This window comes from Beta vulgaris, chromosome 7 (assembly GCF_026745355.1).
Source record: "Beta vulgaris subsp. vulgaris cultivar EL10 chromosome 7, EL10.2, whole genome shotgun sequence".
In the NCBI taxonomy this organism is placed as follows: Eukaryota; Viridiplantae; Streptophyta; class Magnoliopsida; order Caryophyllales; family Amaranthaceae; genus Beta; species Beta vulgaris.
Window position 1 is genome coordinate 5680876 of NC_079208.1, and position 25359 is coordinate 5706234.

Genomic DNA, 25359 nt, shown 5'->3' on the forward strand with positions numbered 1-25359 from the left:
TACAGTTTTCAAAGACATAAGTTAGCGAGAGAAACTTGTAGATCTCCATTGTTTTTCAAGACACTATTTTTTTTCCATTAATTTAAGTATGTATTTTCTTCTTCTTTTCTCCTTATTTTCTATAATGATACTTTATTGTTCTTCTCTTTTTTCTTTATTTGGTGCTAGAAAGTGTATCATTATCAGATGGTACCAAAATCTACTTTTTTGGTAGTATTTTTTGAAACAACTTTTATTGGTGAAAGTGATTAATTGATAATAGAAAATGTTCAATTTGTACTAAGTAAGATTGTTTATTTGGTATTGGATTCGGTAATAATAATAATAATAATAATAATAATAATAATAATAATAATAATAATAATAATAATATAATAATAATAATAATAATAATAATAATAATAATAATAATAATAATAATAATAATAATAATAATAATAATAATAATAATAATAATAATAATAATAATAATAATAATAATAATAATAATAGTATTATGCAAATGGTACCAATTTCTTTGTAAAAAGACCAAATGCCTTTGCTAGAGTCCACAAGTCATACAGGTTACCATCTATTAAGATCATTACAATATTTGGTGATAGTTGATTTTTAAAAAAATTCTCTTGTTCTCGTTAAATTTTGAACAAACTAGCCAAATAACAATTAGTAATAGAATTTTTTTTTTCTTAATATCTCCATTTGTTCCACAGGATTTCGAGAGAAATTTTGAATTCTTTTAGTTCTGTAAGGGAATATTTTATTTTTCGCCAAGTTTTAGTATGATATCAAAACTAGTATATATCAAAACTAGTATCAAGGAGAAACCTGACATACTCTCGCACGAGAGTAGTGAGAGTCACATTGGAATGTGACTCTTCACATGGTCATGAGTTCAGAATCCCAAGTGACGACAGATTATCGGGATTGCTCATACGGCGAGACACGACGCTCGTCGTTGGTTGTTCATTGTCCAAATCGTGATAGTCAATCGCTTCATCAACCACTTCCACCAGCCATTCGAGGTTTGCATCCACCATCATCAGCACTGACTAGCGACGCGCCCCTTTTTACGCGACTTTGTTTTGTTTGTATTTATTTATGTATTAGATGGAACGTACGAGCTCTTAAGGCTCCTTTAGGTTTATGTATTTGATTTAGTTTTGATTGTATTAGCATTAGGTTGTACTTGCGCTTTTAATTAATGTACGATTTTTTCGATGTAAAAAAAAAAACTAGTATATATCATATCTAAAAGACTAAAACTGGTTTTATATGTTGTCTAACCAAAATTACCTATAGTATAATAATAGTAATTGACCTGACAAAGTCAATGAAACAACATGATCCTCACAAAAAATTAACAAGGCTATACAGTTAGAAGCAAATTTGAAAAGCAAGGAGGTGGAGAAAGAGAATGAAAATAATACTCCCTTAATAGGTAATGCTCTCAAACTTGCCTCTGTGGCTATTAATTCCACGCCATGTGCGCTTCTTTCCTTTACAGAGCAGCAGTTTTTGCCTTTGTGACAAAGTTCATAATTGTTTTGTATTTTGAGAGGTACAAAATTATAATGTGATACTCAACTTTGCATAAATAAATAATGGATACTCAACTGGTAAGGGTGAATTCTGAATTTATGATTGACAATTTGATAGCGCACATTGAAAAACTATTAACGTCTCTTAAGTAGAGAAAAAAGAAAGTACCAAACGGTTGTACTTAATATTAATATTTTCATCATTTAATTAGATAACAAGAAGGAAATATGTGAGCTAAGCTCAGCCCCTTTTTTTGTTATTAACGTACTTTTTGCTTAAAGGATGTTTGTTTGATCTAAAAGTATAGACATAGCCATGAAATTCATAATAAAGTAAGACGATTTTTTATATGACCTCAAAAATAGTGATAACAAGGCAAAAAATTTATTGTACATTCGGGTGTACCGTGAGCATGGTACACTCAAGGCTATCTTTTTTGCTCATTACTTATTTGAAATCATCCAGAAAAAGAAAGTTCTAAATCAGCAAATGAGCAAAAATTAGTCTCGGGTATACCATGCACATGGTATACCCGGATGTATGTTGACGAACTCGAAATCAAGGTATAGAATAATATAAATCTTATGAGTCAAAGAGATTAGTTTGAAATTAGGATTAACTCAAAAATCCAATCTTGTGAATGAATTAGATTTTGGGTTAGCCTTCCATAATTATCAAAACAAGTTATGACATGAAGTTGTATTTGCCTCCCTTTTCTTGGAAGAGTCTTTAGTTTGGATGGAGGATTGCCCCCTAGATGTTTTGCCTTTGGTAAGCTTTATTTTAATGCTCATCTCCCTTCTACAGTCAAAAGCTGTATTTAGAATTCTTGGCAGACGTATCACAATAATAAATTAGAAGATTGATACTTTGTCAGCTCAAAAATAATAATCATAACTATAATAATACTATATTTGTACCAAAAAATTTTTATACCAAAGTCGAAACCAATATTGGCCCTTTATATCTCATAGAATAAGGAGAATGACCCTATTAGACCAAAACCTGTTCGAGGTTAATCCGAAAAACTTTAAGGGGCGTTTGGTTCATATAATTCTGGTATGAGGTACGAGTTTAGAATGAGCAAAACCTATACCTAGTGTTTGTTTACAAAATTAAAAGATTTAAAACCAATACCTCAAACCCAGAAGGTATGGGATTTAGAAACCCAAGGGGGTAGGTGGGTATGGTTCATACCAATACTTCAAGGTATCTAATAGAAGAAAAAAAATTCATTCCCAAATAAAACCAAACACATGGTATCAAGTATGGTTTCATTCCGAATTCTAAACCCATACCACTATGTGAACCAAACGCCCTTAGCTCTTTGCAAAACTATACAATCCATACCATTTCATTAAACAAAAGTTGGAAGAAATTGAAAGCAAACACAAACAAATTAAGAACAAGTCAAAGTACAAAAGAATAACGAACTTAGCACTATCATAATTCAACGTCCCCTCAAAATCTTCCTTGAAAGGAGCAAAGTTTCTGTACAATTCATAGAATCTTGTTTATACTTAATTCCATTGTATTTTTGGTAAAAGACTATACATAAGAAAACTAATTAACCCCTCCAAAAAAAAACACAAAAAACAAACATAGGATCAACCATGGTTATTGTTATTAGATGCAGAAATCAACAAAGAAAATTGAGGTTTATCACCCAATTTGTTCTCTTCTTCTTCCAACCAAAGCCTACTATCTAAACCACTTCTTATCCTAAACATAAAAACACCACTTCCACTCTTATTATTATCATTAAAACTACCAACTGTTTGATCAAAGTACCATCCATAAACATCCCACATTACATCTACCAACAACCCATCCACAAATATCACCTGATTTCCTCTAAAGTTCCATTGCAATCTCTTTATCTTAACTACCCTCTTCTTATCAATATAAACAGATAACACCGGGCTTCTCGGCCCGTCGTCTTCAGGGCAACACTTGATCATTATCTCATGCTCTATCTCACAGTTGTTGAATTTCGCCTTAGTAATCACTTGGTTATTCCACTGCACATTACTAAAATGCTCGCATTGAGTGATCAATGCGAGTTTCGGAACTATTGATGATCCAATGACAAAATTCTGCACTACAGGATCATCTTCCATGTCTCCTAACATTAGTGTCAGTTTTGAATCCACCAAGATGATGATGTAGAACCCTTTTATTGGCACTGGCCCGGCCTCGAAACTTGCTGATGAAAGATCCCAATGAACTGTAATACTGTTTGATTTCTGATCACGAAAATCTTGTAATAATTTAGTACCCTTTATTTTGGGTAATTGATGAAAACCATGTTGGTAATGATTTTGCCTTAGATTCTTTTCACTGATTTTGATGAAAAAACCTTGGCAGATTAACTTGTTACACCATGTAATTGTGATGAAGAGGTTTTTTTGGTTAGAAATTTGGGTTTTGTATGTACAACTGACAACATTTTGTATACAAGGTGTTGATTTTGGAGAGATATAAGACTTGTTTAATGGTCCTGAACAATATGAATCTGAAACTCTTACAGCATGTTCACTGTAACATGTTGCTATGTTTCTCATTTTTAATCAAAACCCACAAAATATTATACTATGAATTTCAATGGGTTTTGTTTAATTTTGTGGGTTTTTGTTTGATTTTTCTGGGTTTTGTCTGATTTTTCTGGGTTTTTTTGATTAAAAACAGAGATATTGGAGGAAGAGAAAAAGTAGAGAAGAATCAGGGTTTTGTGTTGGAGTAAGGGTAAAGAACAGAACAACAAGGGTTAATAGGAAATATTGGGAGTTTTGTACTTGGAAAGTTTCATAATTTGGGTATCTTTATTTTATTTTAATTTAATTATTTTTTATGTAAAAAAAAATTTAGGAAGAAAGGACATCAATGGAGGAAAATGAAAGGAAAGCAAACCCAGCAGTCAGACCAGCCCATTGCATTAAATAAAATTCAGTTACGTCAAGAGTTGTATTTTAATTGACAAAGTATAAATTCTTAAATTCATACAGAAGGATATAGAAATAAAAAAAAAAAAGGGCCCATAATATTTGTCAAAAATAAAAGAGGGCCCATAAAGTAAAAGAAAAACTTTCACAAATTTGTTATTAATAGATTCATGTGCTAGACTTAGTACATGTCTACATGCAATATAAAACTCCTTTTTCTTACAGATCAGTTTGCTCATAGTTTGACTTTTTTAAAGTTTCTAAAATATTATTTATCATTCAAATTCTTTTATACTTCCTCGATTTCATTTTAATTTACACACTTATACTTTTTACGCATGTCAATACACAATTTTAAGGACATATATCTTTAGTTTTGTATTTATAAAAATTATAAAAAGTAAATATTGATAAGATACATGTTATGATGAATCTAACAAGATCCCACATAACTATATTTTCATCCGCGTATAAATCACAAATGATGGTCAAAGTGAAATTTGTGAATAATGTAAAATGTCGAAATATGTAGATTAAAATAAAACGAGTATGTTTTAAATTCATATCTAACATGATTTTATATTTTCATATGAGTATATATAGTAGTAGGTATTTTATAACTTTTTTTTTACATTGGACCATCATACGATTAACAAAAATGAAACCTACAAGCTCTCTTGACTTTTGTACCGATGCTTACTAAGTCGCAAGGAAATAATGATGTAGATAATTTGGTATATGTTGGTGAAATGACACATCTTCAATTCTTCAATGATATTAATTTACGAAAATCTGAGATATACATTTTGTATATCTCCGAGATGAACTGACACTCCCTCCTTATCTATATAATTCATTAAAATATTCCTACTTGCTTTAGTAAAAACAAAAATTCCATATTGCTTAGAATAAAATAAAATGGAAATAATTTAAAAGATTGACACTACACGTCTACAACCCCTTCCCCGGGTAATTTTGGGCTTATTAAGTCATTGTAATTTGAACATCCCTTTACAAGCATTCTTTTCTTGAAGGGGTTTTTCTAGCACAACAGTATTTGTTAAAACAAAGGAGCAAGAGGCCTAACTACATAGTCCATGAAGAATTTGACCACATGAAAGTCTTATTTGGATATAATAATTTATATTATCAGTTTGAATATTTGTAAGTCAAATCAATAATTTCCATTTTGATATATCATTTTGATTAAAATATGAAGTAAGGTCATGTAATTAAACGTATCGTGTGGATTTTATGAGAAAATATTGGTTACAAACTAATAGTATGTCGGAGTCTTCAAAAATTCCAACATAATAATGACACGTTCGTAAATCGTAATTTCATGAGTTGGAGAGTAGGTTGTTAGCAAAATAGAATTACGATGGTACCAAACAAAGTTACATTGGTGCCAATTAGGCAACTACCTATTCAAGTTACAATTTTGGAATCAAGTTGACTCTTTTTGGTAAATCAAAATAGAATCATAATATAAGAACCTCTGGTCTTGAACTAGCTTGAGTAAATTTGTCAGAAACATAGGTGTAACAATAGTATAGTAATTTCACAATTTATTGGTTTCGAAATGACACATCTTTGAAAAAAGAAAAAGAAATGACACATCTTCAATCAAACAGGTGTTTTAACAAATACCTGTTGTGCTAGAAAAACACCTTCAAGAAAAGAATGCTTGTAAAGGGATGTACATTGCCTTAATAAGCTCATAATTAACTGTGAAGGGGGCTGTAGACGTGTAGTTTCAATCTTTTAATTTATTTCCATTTTATTTTATCCTAAGCAATATGGAATTTTTGATTTTAGTAAAGCAAGTAGGAATATTTTAATGAAAAAGTATATAAATAAGGAGTGATAGTTCATCTTGGAGATCAATGAAATTTGTATATCAAATTTTCTTAAATAAAATCATTGATATTAACTCGTATGGGTTTGATATTAAGTTATGATTTAATTTTTTGTGATTGTTTTTATTCAAGAAAAAAATAAATCAAAACTTAATATTTGACCTCTGCGATTTAATATCAATAATATTATATTTACGAAAATGACACCTGATGTACAAAATTAGTTTTTTTTGGAACCCCCACTGGGAACCTCTTGCTAAGAAGAAGGACCTTATATGAATCAGCACCTATTGCAAGTCAATCAACCCAGTTACATAGGTCAACGCATGATAGTAGGGGGTATAAAGGAGTTCCTACTCCCAAGTATAAGTAAGTAAGTTTTCCACCACTTTCATTAAGCATGCTTGGTTATGTACAAAGTTTGTATATATACTAGATAAATTGACAATTTATCAAAAATAAGGACATAATCTAAAAAAACCGGTGGATAAAATAGACCAAAAAAAGACAAAAAACAAATAAAGGTTGACCTGTTTTTAACTGTATTATAAGAGCTGAGGACACTATTTTGTCGGTTTATATTTTGTCAGTTTATTACTTCATTGTATTTAGCTCCACGTATCTCTCAACTAACCAAGCTATATTAACAAAAAATATTGTAATTTAGAGGACTTGGTCTTTGGAGAAACAGTTATCAGTATTATGAAAAGTTAGTGATTGGCATGTTTTTAAGAGAGGTAGTGTTATTTAAAGAATGTGTTAGAAAAAGTAGCATTTTGGAGGATGTATCAAAATATAAATTCTATAAAAAACATTATGATTCCATAACGTTTAATTTTTGTTTTTTTGAAGGATTCCATAACGGATTTGAGATGACAAAGAAGAGCAGGTAGATGTCAAAGCGATGATACTCAATGCACGATAGTGAGATATTGGACCACCACGCTTTCCTTTAACTCCCTTATGACTTGTGAGAAATAGTCCTACTCTTATCCATCAATGGAAAGTGTATGTATACTTGGCTATCTCATCTTAAAAGTGGATGGTGATTTTGGCATTCTATATCTAGATAATGAAAGTAACTTTTTTTGAGAGCATAGAAAAAGAGATTGTTTGTGAAAACCATGAGTCCAAGAAAAGGTATGCATGGATTGCTAACTTAATTGAGGTGGCAAATACGATATTGAATTGAGTCCGGTTTGAATCAAATTTAATTAAAAATGATAACTGACAAGTGATTTAGAAATGGTTTAGTTTAGATCAATTTGGTTGCATATTTATGGGGAATGAGTTAGATAGTTTATAACTATTTGCTACTTCATCCGTTTTCTTTTGTTGTTCATATTTGAAATCGGGGGAAAAACCCAAGGCAACTATAAAAAAGGATAAATTTTACTATTTTATATAAAATTAAATTATTTAAAAATAAATAGTCGATCTAACTCTTTGAGATAATCTATATTAGGGAATCAAGAAGATAAAAATTTGAAGGGTAAAAGAGTAACACATGACTATTGAATAGAGTGAACATATTCATTGTATCTTAAAACCAACGGGAAATTCAAGTCATAAAACGACACTATGTATATAAAGATTCAATATATGAACAACATATTGAAATTTTCAAATGGAAAATAAGGAAAAAAAAAAGATGGAGTACTTGCTAATAATATTTATCCTCTCTATCCATGTTGACTTTGTTGGCGATTATCAAATAAGAGGTCATGATGAGTTCGAGTCTTGAAACACAAATTTATTCAAGATATCTAGTGTAAGCCCACTACCTATGCGAAGCCCATGTTTGTTAGTCTGTAGTCCATCAGTCTTTTCTATGAATCAAGGCACTATATGTCACTAAGTACTTCTTGTCTTTTAGCTATATGAACCTGTCACTTTAAGATTGGGTGAATATCTTCCAAAGTTTATGTGCACATTACTATAAATGGTAGTTGTGCTGCTTTTTTAAGCAAGACAGAAAAATACATGTAATAACAGTTTATGTAGTTAATGAAAACTAAATGAAAATGAGACGATTGAAGATGAATGCAGAAATTTCTCACAATGTGAACATGGTATCATAGCACATGCTCTGTATTTCTCGAACTTACACTAAAGTTTGTATCTTTTTTCAGCATTTAGTTAATCCTGAGGATGTTCCTTTACGTTGTGTCTTTTAAAATTGCAAAAATAGAAAGATTGAGTCTTTATAATAAAATACTAAGCTGAGTTATCTTGTACTGCACTTAAATACAAAACCTTTGTGAGTATTTATCTAAAACTAGCTGATATGGCTGCTTCCACCACAATACTAACAACTAGCCTTCTCTATCTCCATCCATCAGATGGAACAAACTCCATATCTGTGGAAAAATTGGAAGGAATAAGAAACTATAGTTCATGGAAAAGGTCTATGAAAATCTCACTAGCTTCAAAAAGAAAGGTAGGATTTGTGACAAGGTTGATTAAAAGGGATGAATTTGACAAAGTGAAACAAGATGCTCGGGATACATATAACAATATGGTTATATCTTGGATCCTAGCAAATGTGAATGAACCTGTAAAAAAGTCCATTATGTTTGTGAATGAAGCATGTCAAATGTGGAGACAACTTGAACAAAGGTTCACTATCCCAAATGATACAAGGAAATATAGGTTGAAAAAAACCCTATATGAGGCAAGACAGAATGGAAGAGTTATAGTTGAATACTACACCAAAATGAGGGGGATTTGGGAGGAGTTAGATGACTTAAACTCTATTCCACCCATAACTAACATTAATGAATTAAGAAATAAGAGCTTATGTGGATGCTTTGAGGAAATAGGAGGATAAGCATTAACTATTTTAGTTTTTAAATGGGATAAATGAGTGTTAGACTTATCAGAGGAGCCAAATGCTCATGATGATGAGTATCCCTATAGTTGAAATAGCATGCAATATGCTTTAACAAGAAGAGATGCAGAAAGAGGTCCTTAATTAAGAGTGTAAAGGAAGAACTTGAAACACTTGCAATGTTTAGCAAGAGCAGTGAGGCACCTATTTGCAAAGCATGTGGGAAGACAGGTCAAGTGAGGGAAAAATGCTAGACAATCATTGGCATGGGTATCCAAGCAATCATCCCAGGAATCAGGGTGATTCAAAAGGTAAAGGAAGAGGTGGAAGAAGCTTTAGAGGTGGCAGATCAGGTTGATGGAATCAAGGTGCCAGATTTGGTAGAAGTGGTGGAAGGTAATTTAGCTAGCAACAAAAGTGAACCAAGCTGCAACACAAGAAGCAGTAGCAATGCAGCTATGATCCCATCTTAACAACTTGAACAGTTGATGAAGTACTTCCTCCACCATCCAAAGGTGGAAGTGGTGATGATTATGATGATGACATGGATTTGAGCTCTGGTATGGCTTGTTGCTTTCAAGCTGAGATTGTTGAAGGAGGTTGAATCATTGACTCAGGGGCATCCAACCATATGATAGAAAATGAAAAATTCCTGAGTGAAATAGTAATAGCTAAGAACTAGCCAATAATCTGGCTTCCAACTGGTGGAACATTTGTCATTGCCCTCATTGGGGTAGTTGAACTTGAAAATGGGATTACCTTGAACAACATACTTCATGTCCCTGCATTCAAACATAACATGTTGTCAGTTCAAAAACTCACTCAAGATGGTGATTATATTATGAACTTTCACCCACAATATGGTGTTATTCAGGAGAACAAAATTGAAATTATGAGAGGTCTTGGCAAGTCTATGGATGGATTGTATCACTTGGAAAATGAATCTGTTCAGCAACTGTTAAAAAGGTTGAAAAATGGTGATGTGACTGATTTGAAAATGTTGAAGAAATTTCTTAAGAAGTGAATGCACATGTACAATTCAGAGTTCCATCAACTACAAGAAAGGTGCAAAGTGTGGGACATATGCATTACATGTCCAATTACCCCTAAATTAGTAATTCGATAGAACGTTTAGATGGGTTTGGCAAATATGACAAGGACATATGCATTACATGTCCAATTGCCAAACTCACTAAACTTCTATACAAACTGAACAACTCAAGAGCAAAGGAGCCCTTTGAATTGTTTCAAACTGACACTTGGGGACCATATAGAGTCCCAACCAAAGGAAATCATAGGTACTTTCTCACTCTAGTTGATGATCATACTAAATGAAAAATCGAATTTCATTAATGCAATCAAGGGGTTCATCATAATGGCAAAGACTCAGTTTGATAAGCAAGTTAAAATAATCAGATCCGACAATGCAAAGGAGTTTGATGACAAGCATTGTAGACCATATTTTACAGAACTTGCCATAATTCATCAAACATCTTGCATCAACACACCTCAACAGAATGATAGGGCAGAGAGAAAGCATAGGAACTTACTTGAAATGGCAAGAGTTCTCAGGTTCCAAGCTGGGTTGCCTCCTCAATATTAGGGGGAGTATGTTTCAGGCTGCTACCTACATCACAAACAGGCTACCTACTCACTTGTTGGAAAACAAGACACCATATGAGGTACTTCATAAAGCTTTACCTGACTATTCTCATATGAAATACTTTATTTGGTTGTTTGATAATGGCAACTAATGTGAGTTCTGACTGTGATAAATTGAATCCTTAAGGATTGCATTGTGTTTTCCTAGAATACCCTCAAACTCAGAGAGGGTATAAACTCCTAGACTTAAAAGCTAACAAGTTTTTTTAAGAAATGTGAAATTCTATGAAACAATCTACCCTACAGATTATTTCATAAAACCACTCAAACTGACAACCAAACCTTACATGACCCTACTTACACAATACCTGACCTGTGTTGTGATGATGATTATCATGATGAGGGAGTAAGTGAACCTATACACACTGATGACCTTGTACCTAACATAGCAGAAACTGAAACACAAAACCTTGACCCTCAACCTGATCCTGTTCCACCTGTAAGAAAATCTGAGAGAACTCACAAAAGTTAGTTTAGATGACTAATTATCATCTTAGAAACCTAGCCTACCCTACAAAAATACAAACCATTACTGATACTACAGTAACACCAACCTATACTTGTTTCATGTCACAAGTTCTCAAACACACAGAACCTAAAAGCTTTAGGGAAGTTGTCTCTAAAGCAGAGTGGATGAAGGCTATATGGACAATGAATTACAAACCTTGAAATGAACAATACTTGAGAAAATACTAACCTCCCACCTAGAAAAATCCCAATTGGATGCAAATGGCTCCATAGAGTCAAAGACTATCCTTATGGTAGCATTGACATATATAAATCAAGACTAGTTATGCTCGGGAATAAACCGTAATACGATGAAGATTATGAAGAAATTTTTGCTCCTGTGGAAAAAATGGCCACTGTGAGATCTTTGTTAGCTATGGCTTCTGTTTGCGAATGGCATGTGCATCAAATGGATGTAAAATTTGCCTTTTTACATGGTGGACGTACTACAAGAGAATGATTACATGAAATTGCCAACAGGTTTACAACAAACTAGGAGATATAATGCATGTTGTGTCTGAGGGGGAGTCTCTTACAACACATTCTAAAGATGCTAATGTTTCCAAATTAACCAAATCATTGTATGGTCTTAAACAAGCACCATAACAATAGTTCTCCAAGCTTTGTACAACCCTTAAGGAGCATGGATTTCAACAATCTAAGTGTGACTACTCCTTATTAACAAAAGTCACACAGAGAAGGCTGGCTACCACATTGATCTATGTGGATGACTTGCTTCTAGCAAGCACTGACCTTCAATACAGGAAGTAAAAGAGTTCTTGTCCAAGCTTTTTCATATGAAGGACATGGGGGAGTTAAGCTATTTTCTTGGCATAGAAGATGACAGGAGCAGCCAAGTCACAAAGAAAATACATTCAAGACATGTTGAAGGAATATAAACTTGTGAAATGTAGGGCCTTGAAGCTACCTATGGTTTCACACCTTAAACTCACCACTAATATAGGTGAACCTATGAACAGTTGTGAGCCCTATCGAAATCTCATAGGTAAGCTCATCTACTTGACCATCACTAGACCAAACATAGCTTATATTGTCCATGTACTAAGCTAGTTCATGCACAAGCCAACATCTGTTCACTTTCAAGTTGGGATCAGGGTCCTAAGGTATCTTGCTAGGTCCAAGCAACAAGTCATTTTACTTGCAAGTAAAACAAATGCAAAGCTTACTGCATTCGGTGATAGTGAGTGTGTCGGATGTCGTCCTATCACCAGAATTTTAGGCTTCTGTGTGCTGTTAGGAAGCTCACCTATATCATGGAAGACCAAGAGGCAATACAGTTGTTGCTAGAAGTAGGGTAGAGGCTGAGTATAGGTCAATGGCTCTCACTATATGTGAGGTTATGTGGTTAAGAAACCTACTCAAGGATCTTGGTCTACACCAACTCAGTAGCACACCTACTTGTTGTGATAATCAGACTACCATAGCCATTGTAACAAATCCGGTTCACCGTGAGAAAACCAAACATGTTGACATTGATTGTCATTTTATAAGAAACAAAGCAGTTGAAGGTGTGATATCTCCTACTTATGTTTCTTCCAGCAATCAACTTGCATATATCTTCACAAAATTCCTTCCATTTTCTCAACATCAGACCCTACTTCACAAGATGGGAGTTCGACTAGTTCCTCACTTTCATCTTGAGGGGAGTATTAATTGAAGATATCCAGTCTAAGCCCATTACCTATACTATGCCCATGTTTGTTAGTCTGTAGTCTAGTAGTTTTTTTTATGAATCAAGACACTATGTTTCACTAAATACTTCTTGTTTTTTAGCTATGATAACTGTCATTATAGGAGTGGGTGAATATCTTCTTAGGTGTATGTGCACACTACTATAAATGGTGGTTGTGCTGCTTTTGTAAGCAAGAGAGAAAAATACATGTAATAGTCGTTTATGTGAGTTAATGAAAACTAAATGAAAATGAAGATGATTGAAGATGAATGCAGAAATTTCTCACAATGTAAACATAATTCAAATATTATATATAAGTCCGATTAAAACAATAAAGCTTAGGTAGACTATTTAAATTAAGGAAGTGAATAATATCAAGACGTGAAACTGTGTGTGTAGTTTTAATTTAGGTTGGGTCAATCGAATTAGATAATTGAGTAGGTTTTAATTTCACCAAGTTTTAATTTACTCATTTTTAAAATGTTTGAGATGCGATGGTAATTCTAATATTGTACATTATATCAAGATCTCACTTAATTTGTAATTCTTAGGAATTTATCCCACATATTGTTGGAGAACAATGAATAATACCCTTATTTGGTTCTTATCAAAAGAGAGAATGTTAAAAAATTCATAGTAGAGGAAGATGACTGAAGAAGAATTTGTCAAACATGCAGATCTCATACTTTCTCTGTTTCTTTTTAAGTGCAACACTTTGACTTTTATACTATTTACGCACCACACTAATTTAAGTGTATTTGATACTAATATATAAAAACAAAAATGATCATATAAAATGTTTTTGAATTTGTTTCAATGAATATTTTCATAATAGCAACTATTAACTTTTACAAATACATAATTAGAGATATTAAGGGTCAAAGTTGCGCGTTGACAAGCGTGAAAGTCAAACCGTTGCAATTTTATAGAAATGGAGGTTAGTATATTCTTGTTTTGACTAAAAATCGAAGCCCTGGATCAACAATGAACGATTTTTTTTGGTGTTTAGAAAGTCATAAGGGCGAGGATGAGAATCGATCCTAGGATCTCCTGGGACCGGGAGGGGAGCTCTAACTATCTGAGCTATGTCTCACTCTCGATACACAATGAACGATGGTAAGTAGAGAAAAAAGAGTAATAACCTTGTAGAGTTGTATATATCTGTATATTTATTTATATACTTTCTCTATTTTTTTAGTTGTACCACTTGATTAAATATATTTTCATTTTATAATAGTGAGATAAAGCTTGTCAAAGTTAGTTGATAAATAAAGTCCAAATGTCAAATGGTGCTACAAAAAAACAAAGGATTTTTTATAGGAAAAGTGGAAGTATATTTTTTTTGTTGAAATTATACCTTGTATATTACTTGTTGGTACAAGTAAATTGTATTGTAAAAGATATGCATTTCTTGCTTGTTCTATTTACAATTACCATTAATGCCAGCTTATATAAGTATATAACACCTTAATCCTTGGATGCAGTTATGATAAATGTACTGAATAATGAATATAACGTAGCAACTGCAATTATTTAAACGGACATATTTATCATATCAATAAATTCTTGCTCATATATCTAACATGATGACAGTGACCAATACTTGTTTAGTCTATAAATAAATTATCACTAATTATTTTCATGAGAGACGTTGATTTTGCAAAAAGCGATTACCAAATTGTAAATCTTATCACTTTTATCCGGCAGATACTTCTTTCCTTCAAAATTCAGAGATCAAAATTTTGAGTTGGACATTTCACTAAACTAGAAAACTCAACTAGAAGCTGGTGGTCAGATTAACGGTTAATTTGGTCGGAAGTTTCCATCTTTAGACTCTAATCTATAGCTTGCATATGTTTACATTTAATCACCTAACAAAAGTCTACTTAATTTCTCTCCCAAAATCACCAACTTTAAGTTTCTCCTCCTTAATTATCATTATATATAAACCCTTTTCATATACTCTCTCTTTCATCACTCACTAATCATAACTTCTTATAAAACTTAGGAATTCTTTCCCTAGAAAATATAATATAAGAAGCTAGATGGGGTTCAATTACTATTATCAATCACAAATTTTCATATACTCTATGCTATTCCTACTAATTTGTTCTTCAACAATTGGCCCTCAACTTGTTTCAGCTAAGCATTTAAGCATAACTAGGCGTTACAAGTTTGAGGTACGTGCCAAAACATTTCTATTTGTTTTTGGCACCATGGTGGCTGGTGCTCTTCTATTTTTTGAATTTCTATTTATTTTTTGCACCATATGATGGCTGGTGCTCTTTTATTTTTTAAATTTCTTTACATAATATCATATGAACATAGTCCATGATAAATTTATTGAGGACTAGTTACATTTTACTCAAATTCTCTTTTTAAATGTTAAAGTCGATATTTTTTTAAAAAAAATACTGACTCTATCATATAAGACATACTATAGCTGAAATATGATTTGTTAAAGAGAAGAACGTAAGTAATATGGTAACTAAGCATAAAGTTTTGCTTCTTGATTTTTATTTGTCACATGCAAACATTGTATTTTGGACCCAACTTAATTTTTTTTGTTTTGCAGATCAAGATGAAAAATGTAACAAGGTTATGCCAAACGAAGAGCATCGTAACAGTAAATGGACAATTTCCAGGGCCTAGAATTATTGCAAGGGAAGGTGACAGACTTGAAATTAAGGTGGTTAATCATGTCAAAAACAACGTTACTATTCATTGGTGAGTGCTACATGTTTTGAAATTTCTACTTGATTTCATATAAATAACATCATATCAGGGCCGGCGCCCGGCTATTACCATGTTCAACATGTAACATGGAATAGGGCCCCTTAATTGTGAGGGCATTAAAATAGAGAAAGTCCAAGTAGTAAAAGAAAAGGCTTATCTACATATTTGGGCTACTCTTTTTCATAATATAATTATTTTAAGTGAAGAATCATGAATGGATGACCTACAACATTAATGAATTCTTCAAATATGAGTTCGTACAGAGCCTCTATATAATTCAAAACGGACCTGCATCATATTATCTAATGAATTACAATTTTTTTTGGATGAATAGGCATGGCATTAGACAGCTTAGAAGTGGATGGGCTGATGGACCTGCGTACGTGACACAATGCCCAATTCAAACTGGACAAAGCTATGTTTACAATTTCACAGTCAAAGGACAAAGAGGGACCTTATTTTGGCATGCTCATATCTCATGGCTTAGGGCCACTCTTTATGGCCCTATTGTCATTTTACCAAAGCGTGGCGTTCCATACCCATTTCCTCACCCCTTCAAGGAAGTTCCAATTATATTTGGTAAATATCAACTTTTTTTGGCATGAAATTTCATTTAATTACAAGCAAGTTAATTCATCAATATAATCATGTTATATTCGTTCCGATTTAGTGAACTATATTGATAATTACAGGTTTAAGACTTATCTTGTTCATTAAGAACAATTTTTTTCACTATTAGGGTTGATGTTTTTAGATTTAGTATGGTTTTAGTCATCTACAGATACATATTAACATATATTTACTGATCAAAACTAATCTTTTACTGATCAATGTTGATGTTCAATGTGTTGGTTCAATAGTAGCTTGATCTACTATTTGTAGTAGTATGTACTACTCCCTCCGGTCTTTATTAGTTTACCTGTTTTCCTTTGCAGAAAGTTTTAGGAGAAACAATAATAATGTTGTGGGGCATAGAAGGAAATTTAAACTATTAGTTTATGTTAAAGTTGAATGTATGTGTGATGAAAAGTTAGTGGTCTCATTTCAAAAATAGAAACAAAAGAAATTGGCAAACTAATAAAGGACATTTCAAAAAGGAATACGAGTAAATTAATAAAGACGATAATAATAATCCATTCATACTGTATAGGGGAATGGTGGAAAGCAGACACAGAGACAGTGATCAACCAAGCAATGAAAACAGGATCAGCCCCTAATCTTTCTGATGCCTTCACTATCAACGGCTTTCCTGGACCCTTATACAATTGCTCAGCAAAAGGTACATATCCTACCACATGTAAAGAATACATAATCCTAGCTAATTTCTATCTAATTTAGTAAACTTTGTAGATTCATTCAAGCTTAAGGTGAAGCCAGGCAAGACATACCTTCTTCGTCTCATCAATGCTGCACTCAATGACGAGCTTTTTTTCAGCATTGCAAACCACACACTCACAATCGTCGAAGCGGATGCAATCTACACAAAGCCAATCAAAACTAACACCATCCTCATAACCCCTGGACAAACTACTAATGTTCTTCTTAAAGCCAAGAAACACCATCCTCATGCATCGTTCCTCATGGCAGCCCGGCCTTATGCTACTGGACCAGCAACTTTCGACAATACAACTACTGCAGCTGTTCTCGAGTATGCTTATGATAATCCTTCTCAAAACTCCAACATCACTAAAATCCCTCTAATTAAACCTAAACTACCATTCTTCAATGACACTTCATTTGCAGCAAAGTTTACAAGCAAACTAAAAAGTCTTGCAAACACTAGATTCCCAGCAAATGTACCCAAAAAAATTGACAGACATTTCTTCTTTACTGTTGGACTAGGACTACTACAATGCTCAAAGAATCAAAACTGTTCTGGACCAAACAACACCATGGTAGGAGCAGCTATTAATAATGTCTCGTTCATACTACCAAATATTGCTTTGCTTCAGGCACATTTCTTTAGACAATCAAATGGTGTTTTCGCCACAAACTTCCCAACAAAACCACCTTTTAAATTTAATTACACTGGTAATCCTCCAAGCAATATCATACTTAGTAAAGGAACTAAAGTTGTGGTTTTACCATTCAATGCAAGTGTTGAGGTAGTATTGCAGGACACTAGTATTATTGGGGCTGAAAGTCACCCTCTCCACCTTCATGGCTTCAACTTTTTCGTCGTGGGTCAAGGATTTGGTAACTTCGACTCCAAGAAAGATCCTAGGAATTTTAATCTTATAGATCCTATTGAGAGAAATACGGTTGGTGTACCGTCTGGTGGTTGGATTGCTATCAGATTTCGAGCAGATAATCCAGGTAAACGAAAATATATAAATTTTGTTCATCGTAATTTATCTTTTATCATTGTAAAGTTAGCAAAAAATCATGTTTAAACAATTAAAAATTGATATTGTATGTGATAATCACAAAAATCTAACTAAATGAAATAAGTTCCATTATAAGTTTGTAGTTCTTAGCGTTTTAATACTTATTTCATACTTGTACCCAAAAAAAATTAGGAGTTTATTAAGGATAGTTGATGGAGAAATGTTTGATAAAAATATTAAACAAATCACATGTGAGGAGAAGCATTTCTTAAAAAGAAATTATACAATTAATTGAAAAACCTTCTAACGAAATATGGTACAACTATTTTAAAATGAAGGTAGTACTATTACTTGTTAAAAAAAACTTTTACTTTCTATATTTAAGATCTATGTTATTCAGACTCTTCATCTTAGCTCAAGTACTCATATCGGATCTTCAACACTCGGACATGGGTTGGGCACTTTGTTTTGGGCCAAAAATAAAAAAAAATTTCAAAAAATAACCGAGTCGGACACTTAGATATGTACCATGTCGAACATGGAAACTCGAGTCCGAACAACATATAGTTTAACTGTTTAAGATACAACTATAACAAAAAAAAAATTCCAAAACAATACTTCTTGTAGATGAAATCTACTAATATATGTTTGTGATTATTAGGGGCTTGGTTTATGCATTGTCACTTGGAAGTACATACAAGTTGGGGATTAAAGATGGCATGGATTGTAATGGACGGAAAACGGAAGAACCAAAAATTGCCACCTCCACCAGCTGATATCCCAAAATGTTGAGCATTAATACTCTCTTGTTCATTTGTATAAATATTTCTTTTTTCTTAGTTTTAATATGGCGTTTTCTTCTTTTTTTTTTTGGCAAAGGCGTTTTCTTCTTTCATTTCATTCTTTCCTCATTTGGTTGCATTCTTTTTTTGCCTAAAAGAGCAGCACAATTATTACAATACTTCTAAGAAGAATTGTAAATTTCGTATGATTTTTGTCTAGATTTCTACTTTCTAGCAAGATAAGATGTATTTTGTGTATAATTCTGTATTTCTATCAGCATTTAATACATTCAAGGTTGTGGGTTAAGATAATGTCATCATGTAATTTGAATGCAACGCCTGTACAAGACTACACTTTTTTTTTTTGGTAAATCAATCCCTTACTGCCAAAATGACACTCAATTTCTTATTAGCCGACCAATTTTTAGACATGAAAACCAATTTCGACTTTAATAAGTTTGACATTAAGGACTAAAATGAGCTCCAAAAGTATAACCGGTTGATATTAACGGCATGCACACCTAGGCAATTTTCAAACACGTAAATCGAGACATCATTTTTAATGAAAAATTAACTAAACAGACAATCGTTTACTCTAAAAGGTCACATTTGAAAATAAGACAATAATTGAGGGTTACTAGTGGAAATTAAAAAAACTTAGGGCCACTAATGAGAACTTGAAAAGTTAAGGTCATCATTGGAAATTTCCCAATTAATTATTGTGAGACGGGGTTGTTTTAAATCTTTACCCTAGATAAGTCACTTATGTTGAAACCTTTAAGGTAAAAAGTTACCCCACCTCATAGTTTTCAAACTAGTTTTTAATTCCCGGACTATTCCCCAAGGTTTTATAATTTTCATTTATGAGTATTTTTACTTTGAAATTGTAATACCAAACATTACTTGGTTTAGGATCTGTTCTCTTCGGCATGAAATAGCTTAACTGAACTGAACTGAATTGAACTGAACTGAACAGAATTGAACTGAACTAAATTAAACTGAACTGAACTGAAATGAATAGTGATATGTGAGAGTACTAAAAGTATTGTCCAGAGCTTAATTGAACTGAACTGAACTGAACTGAACTGAACTGAACTGAACTGAACTGAATTGAACTGAACTGAATTGAACTGAATTGAACTGAACTGAAAATAAGCTGGGGAGAATAGGTCCTAAGTGGTTAAGGCTTTAGTATACTAAACTTGAAGCCATGGAATCAAATCTAGAAGTGAACAATTAAAGAATAGCATCATGTAACACAGTTACTTGTTTAGGAACACCTTTTAATATTTTAATATGAATGGCTTATTTTAACTTAAAAAGTGACTCATTTAACTAAAAGTAAAGTAATTATTCCGCAATAGATATACTATGCACTCATTGTCCACAATACTAATTGATATAATTGACATTTGAAAGTAATATTATAGGAGAGTGACAAAAAAATCACTAATAAAAATCACTTTATCATATTTTTTTTGTCAAATTGATAATGACAATTGACAAAAAAAAGTTTTAAATTTTATCCCACTAACTTATAGGAGAGTAATTAAGTTGAACAATATATTTCTTATCAAGCGTTGTAGAACGTCCGTTAACCGGATTGAAATCAGAAAAAGATATTTCGACTAAAAAAACACATAAAGGAGAGACCTGTGTACCGAAGTACTCTTTCCGTGATGATAAGGGTCTATTTTCTTCGGAAAAAAAATGAACTGAACTGAATTGAACTTAACTTAACTAAATTGAATTGAATTGAATTAAATTGAATGTAATAAATATAATTCAATGTAATAAATATATAAATAATATTTAAACAATAATAATATGAATATTAAATAATAATTATAATGATAAGTAATAATAATGAATAATAATAATTTTTTAAAAAATAAAAAAGCTCCTAATTTAATAGGGATACTCATTTTTTAAAAAATAAAAAAGCTCCTAATTTAATCATAAAAGTTTTTCTTAAAAAAAAAATAAAAAAGAAAAAGTCAACAAGGGTTTTCCTTGGGGATCAAGTTCCAAATCCATATAGAAACGCCTAATGTTCTAATCTTGGGTTTCACCAATCTGACAACAAACCCATCAATTTTTAATTCAATCATTTACTCCAATTCTCAAAACCTTCGCCAAAAAACACCCCAAAAAAAATATGGAGCACCACATCGACGAAGAAACCGGCATAAATTTCAGATTGGACTTGTTATCATCATTGTTAGGCCAAGAAATTGCAACAGACATTCTTAATCAGACCACAATTGTTGAAGATCATACCAAATTCTGCCCACATCCCGTTTTTACAAAAAACACATGCACAAAATGTGGCAAAGTAAGTAACGCTACAACTTCTACTATACCCTTTTGGTACATTTACCCTAATTTAAATCTAAGTCATAATGAAATTAATCGCATTCGAGATACCAATTTGCGAGCCCTATTAACCCGAAAGAAGCTTCACTTAGTTCTTGATTTGGATCACACACTTGTTCATACAAGGAAGTTGTACAAATTAAGTCCTGAAGATAGGAAATTTCTTAGGCCCAAAAAATATGGGGTTGATCATAATTTGCCTGGAGAATTAGGTACATTGTTTAAAATAGGTTATGGATGGACAAAGTTAAGGCCATACGTTCGTACTTTCCTTCGAGAGGCAAGCACGATGTTCGACATGACAATTTATACATTAGGGTGTCGAGCTTATGCTTGGAGTACGGCGAAATTGCTTGATCCAAACGGGGATTATTTTGATAAGTGGAGGGTGGTTTCGAGGGAAGATTGCGCGATTTTAGACAAGCACAAGAAGTTTTTAGATGTTATATTAGAACACGAGCAAGTTATAGTGGTAATGGATGATAATGAAACTGTTTGGGAAGATCATAAGACGAATTTGTTGAGAATAATCCCGTATAATTTCTTTTCTTATTTTAGCCCCAAGGATAAAGATCACGATGCTTCGCCACCACGAGAGTCGTGGTCTCAGTTGAATGGGGATGAGAGTGAGGAAAATGGGGTGTTAGCAAAAGCTTTGGATAAGTTAAGGGCTGTTCACGCAGCTTTTTTTGATGATTTAGGTGTGAAGGGATCAAAGGATTATGGTAATCGGGATGTGAGAGATATACTTCAAAGGGTGTTAATGAAACAAAAATCATCAACTAAGAAACAAAATAAGCACAAAGGTAAGAAGATTGATGGGTTATCGCGAGCTCTACAAGCTGCTCATCTATGAAAATTTATTTGCCCTGTTTTACTTAATTGTATTATCAACTAAATATTTATGTTGCACAACGCTTGTGAATATTTTTGTCATATATGCTTCTAAATGTGAGTTGATGATGTAGAAATTTTCCTTAAAAAGTAGCTGGAAGGCTTTCGAGTACACAATTTTCTAAAGAACACAGAAGGATATTCAAGTCATTTCGATTTTTAGAAGGCCGGTCTTAATATTATAGAAAAATTGATTTACTCCGTCCCAATTTTGGGCATCCTGACAAAAACCTCATAATTTTCTCTCTCTCCTCCTACCATCCTCCTTTTGTGACATTCTAAACCTAATTTTATCTCTCTCCTCCTACCATCCTACTGTTGGAACATTTATAGGGTAATGGGTTTGAAACTCATAAGGGTATGTACTAGAAGAGGAGGAGGTCTAGTATGCAAAAGACTAGAGTGCATCAAGTGGCAAAACGCATTGATAAACCAAGGAGGACAGAAGACTGGCCGCGAGTCGCGACAAGAGTCGCGAGTCACGACCAGTGGCCCGTCGCGAGTCGCGACAGGCGTCGCGGGTCGCGACCAGCGCCTCGCGAGTCGCGAGCTTCTTCGCGAGTCGCGACATGTCTTCTGCCTTGGAATGCGAAAAGATGCCTTGACGGTTTTATGTCCGTTGTGATGTTATGGCCTCATTTTAATGACCATTAAGGTCCTTAAATCAGCTGATTAAAGGCCTTTGATGGGTGATTAAAATGGGGGTTATGGTTTGTCTACTCTAGTCAATGAAAGGTTTATGATTCCTATATAAACCTTGGATTCCTATGAGTGAAGGGTTAGAAGAAAATCAGAATTTTCTATTCTATACTCTCTCAATACTTCTTGCTTAGCTTAAGAGAAAACTTGCAATCCTCTCTTGAGTGTTCTTCACAAACACAAAACACAAGTTCTTGTTGATTCACTTAGAAGATCATCTAAGTGGATTGTTTCTCTCCATTGTATCTCATTAGTTATTTCGTGTTAACCCGGTGATCCTAGAGGGGCGAAATTAAACTAATAGGAAAGCGTAGTTTCCGTGCCTTGGAGTGGATATCCGGTTCTCTCATTGATCACATATATAACAATCTATTAGTTTAATTTTCTTTCTTTTCGGATATGGCTCAATCACTCAAGGACATGACTATGAACTTCCAAAAGTTGGATAAGTTTGAGGGGGTGGGCTATCGGAGGTGGCAAAAGAAGATGCACTTCTTGTTGACCGCCTTGAATGTGGTGTATGTGTTATCAACTCCTATGCCACCACTCCCGGAAGATGGAGAGGAAGAGCCTCTTGAGACTACTAGGAAGAGGATCAAGTGGGAGAATGATGACTACATTTGTCGTGGTCATATTCTCAACTCTCTCACCGACCCGTTGTTTGATCTCTACCAAAATGTGGAGAGTGCAAAGGAACTTTGGGACGCTCTTGAGGCCAAGTACATTTCGGAAGATGCTTCAAGTAAGAAATTCCTTGTTAGTAATTTTAATTCTTTTAAAATGACTAATGATCGGCCTATTATGGAGCAATTCCATGAGGTTCATCATATTTTGAACCAAATAAGATCACATGGTATGGTGATGGATGAGGCAATTGCGGTTGCCTCAATCATTGACAAATTACCAAATTCTTGGAAAGATACAAAACATCTTTTAAAACATAAAAAGGAAGACATGTCCATGGAGCAATTAGGAACTCATCTTCGTATTGAAGAGGGGATCCGGGCTCAAGATGGGGTTAAGGATACTACTCCTAGTATTCCTAAATCTACCGTTAATTTGGTAGAGGTTGGTGGGTCTAGTAAGACCAAGAAATCCAACAACAACAACAACAACATAACAAAACCAATGTTGCAAACAAGAAGAGGAAGACCCTCTCTTGTTGGATATGCAATGGTCCTCATCTTAAGAGGGATTGTCCTTCTAACAACAAGAAGAAGACAAAGAACACACAACCTAGTGTTGTTCAAAACCAAGGTAACAATGCACATGTTAATGTAATTGAAGAAATGCATTTTGTTGCTATGATTTCTGAAATTATGTGTGTGCAGGTTGATGATTCTTGGTGGATAGATTCGGGAGCCTCTAGACATGTGTGCAATAACAAGGATTTCTTCAAGTCTTTGAAAGATTTGGATGATGGTCCAATCTTGTATATGGGGAATGATTCTACGGTAAAGGCTAGAGGCATAGGCCAAGTAGAATTGTTGTTAACCTCGGGAAAGACTTTAACTCTCCGGGATGTTGTGTATGTACCGGAAGTTAGGAAGAATCTAGTGTCAGGAGGTCTCTTGAATAAGTATGGTTTTAAAGTTGTTTTTGAGTCGGATAAATTTGTACTTTCCAAGGGTGGTATTTTTGTTGGACAAGGTTTCTTTTGTAATGGAATGTTTAAATTTAGTATTGATAATAAAATTGGTACTAGTTCTATTTACATGCTTGATGTTTCTTCTCTATGGCACAATCGTTTATGTCATGTGAATTATCGTAGATTATATGACATGTCTAAAATGGGGTTGATACCTCCTTTGATTTAAAGTTAGAGAAGTGTCACACTTGCGTGCTAAATAAAATTACAAAAAATCCTTATCCTAGTGTGACTAGACAAACGGTATTGCTTGAATTGGTGCATAGTGACTTGTGTGACTTTCATAGTTCACCTTCTTTAGGAAATAAAAATATATTGTAACTTTTATTGATGATTTTTCAAGGTTTTGTTACATATATTTTTATTTACTAAAGATGAAGCACTAGAAAAGTTTAAGACCTTTAAAATCGAAGTGGAACTCCAACTTAATCAAAAGATTAAAAGACTTCGAACGGATAGGGGTGGTGAATATTATAATCCAAGTTATTTTAGTTCCATTGGTGTAATTCATGAAACAACCGCCCCATACTCACCTCAAAGTAATGGTATAGCGGAAAGGAAAAATAGGGTCCTAAAAGAAATGGTTAATACCATGCTTTCTAATTCGGGTCTTAATGACGGTTTTTGGGGTGATGCAATTTTAACTGCATGTTACATTTAAATCGAGTTCCTAATAAAAGGAATAAGACTACCCCTTATGAACTTTGGTGTAATAAAAAGCCTAATCTCAATTACCTTAAGGTATGGGGTTGTAGGGCAATTGTCAAATTGACGGAACCTAAAAGGAAAACTTTAGGTGAAAAAGGAATTGATTGCATTTTTATAGGCTATGCGGTACATAGCAAAGCCTATAGGTTTTATGTCA

At 33.2% G+C, this 25359-nt stretch overlaps 4 protein-coding genes across 4 annotated transcripts; 3 read left to right on the forward strand and 1 right to left on the reverse strand.

Annotated features, from left to right (window-relative positions):
* Nucleotides 1-2980: 2980 nt before the first annotated feature.
* On the reverse strand, nt 2981-4542 carry LOC104898476 (hypothetical protein). Its single transcript, XM_010685564.4, has one exon. The coding sequence runs from the start codon at nt 4101-4103 to the stop codon at nt 3147-3149; it is 957 nt and encodes a 318-aa protein (XP_010683866.2). The 5' UTR covers nt 4104-4542; the 3' UTR covers nt 2981-3146.
* A 10499-nt stretch (nt 4543-15041) lies between these two features.
* LOC104898478 (laccase-17-like) lies at nt 15042-19381 on the forward strand. The gene is made up of 6 exons (XM_019250672.2): nt 15042-15212; nt 15608-15759; nt 16103-16347; nt 16919-17047; nt 17119-18084; nt 18757-19381. Exons 1-6 carry the CDS (start codon nt 15078-15080, stop codon nt 18885-18887), a joined length of 1758 nt encoding a protein of 585 aa, XP_019106217.2. The 5' UTR covers nt 15042-15077; the 3' UTR covers nt 18888-19381.
* Nucleotides 19382-20511: 1130 nt separating this feature from the next.
* Nucleotides 20512-22243, forward strand: LOC104898479 (RNA polymerase II C-terminal domain phosphatase-like 4). The gene has a single exon (XM_048648357.2). The coding sequence runs from the start codon at nt 21036-21038 to the stop codon at nt 22107-22109; it is 1074 nt and encodes a 357-aa protein (XP_048504314.1). The 5' UTR covers nt 20512-21035; the 3' UTR covers nt 22110-22243.
* A 1726-nt stretch (nt 22244-23969) lies between these two features.
* Nucleotides 23970-24749, forward strand: LOC130592112 (uncharacterized). The gene is made up of 2 exons (XM_057396280.1): nt 23970-24103; nt 24178-24749. The coding sequence occupies exons 1-2, from the start codon at nt 23975-23977 to the stop codon at nt 24661-24663; spliced, it is 615 nt and encodes a 204-aa protein (XP_057252263.1). The 5' UTR covers nt 23970-23974; the 3' UTR covers nt 24664-24749.
* Nucleotides 24750-25359: the final 610 nt, after the last annotated feature.

Bases quoted from the DNA above. Each gene is read 5' to 3' on its own strand.
- LOC104898476 (XM_010685564.4), bottom strand. From the start codon at position 4,103: ATGAGAAACATAGCAACATGTTACAGTGAACATGCTGTAAGAGTTTCA.
- LOC104898478 (XM_019250672.2), top strand. From the start codon at position 15,078: ATGGGGTTCAATTACTATTATCAATCACAAATTTTCATATACTCTATG. The intron at 16,348-16,918 runs GTAAATATCAAC...CATACTGTATAG, and splicing joins GGAAGTTCCAATTATATTTG to GGGAATGGTGGAAAGCAGAC. The intron at 17,048-17,118 runs GTACATATCCTA...TAAACTTTGTAG, and splicing joins ATACAATTGCTCAGCAAAAG to ATTCATTCAAGCTTAAGGTG.
- LOC104898479 (XM_048648357.2), top strand. From the start codon at position 21,036: ATGGAGCACCACATCGACGAAGAAACCGGCATAAATTTCAGATTGGAC.
- LOC130592112 (XM_057396280.1), top strand. From the start codon at position 23,975: ATGTTGCAAACAAGAAGAGGAAGACCCTCTCTTGTTGGATATGCAATG. The intron at 24,104-24,177 runs GTAACAATGCAC...ATGTGTGTGCAG, and splicing joins TAGTGTTGTTCAAAACCAAG to GTTGATGATTCTTGGTGGAT.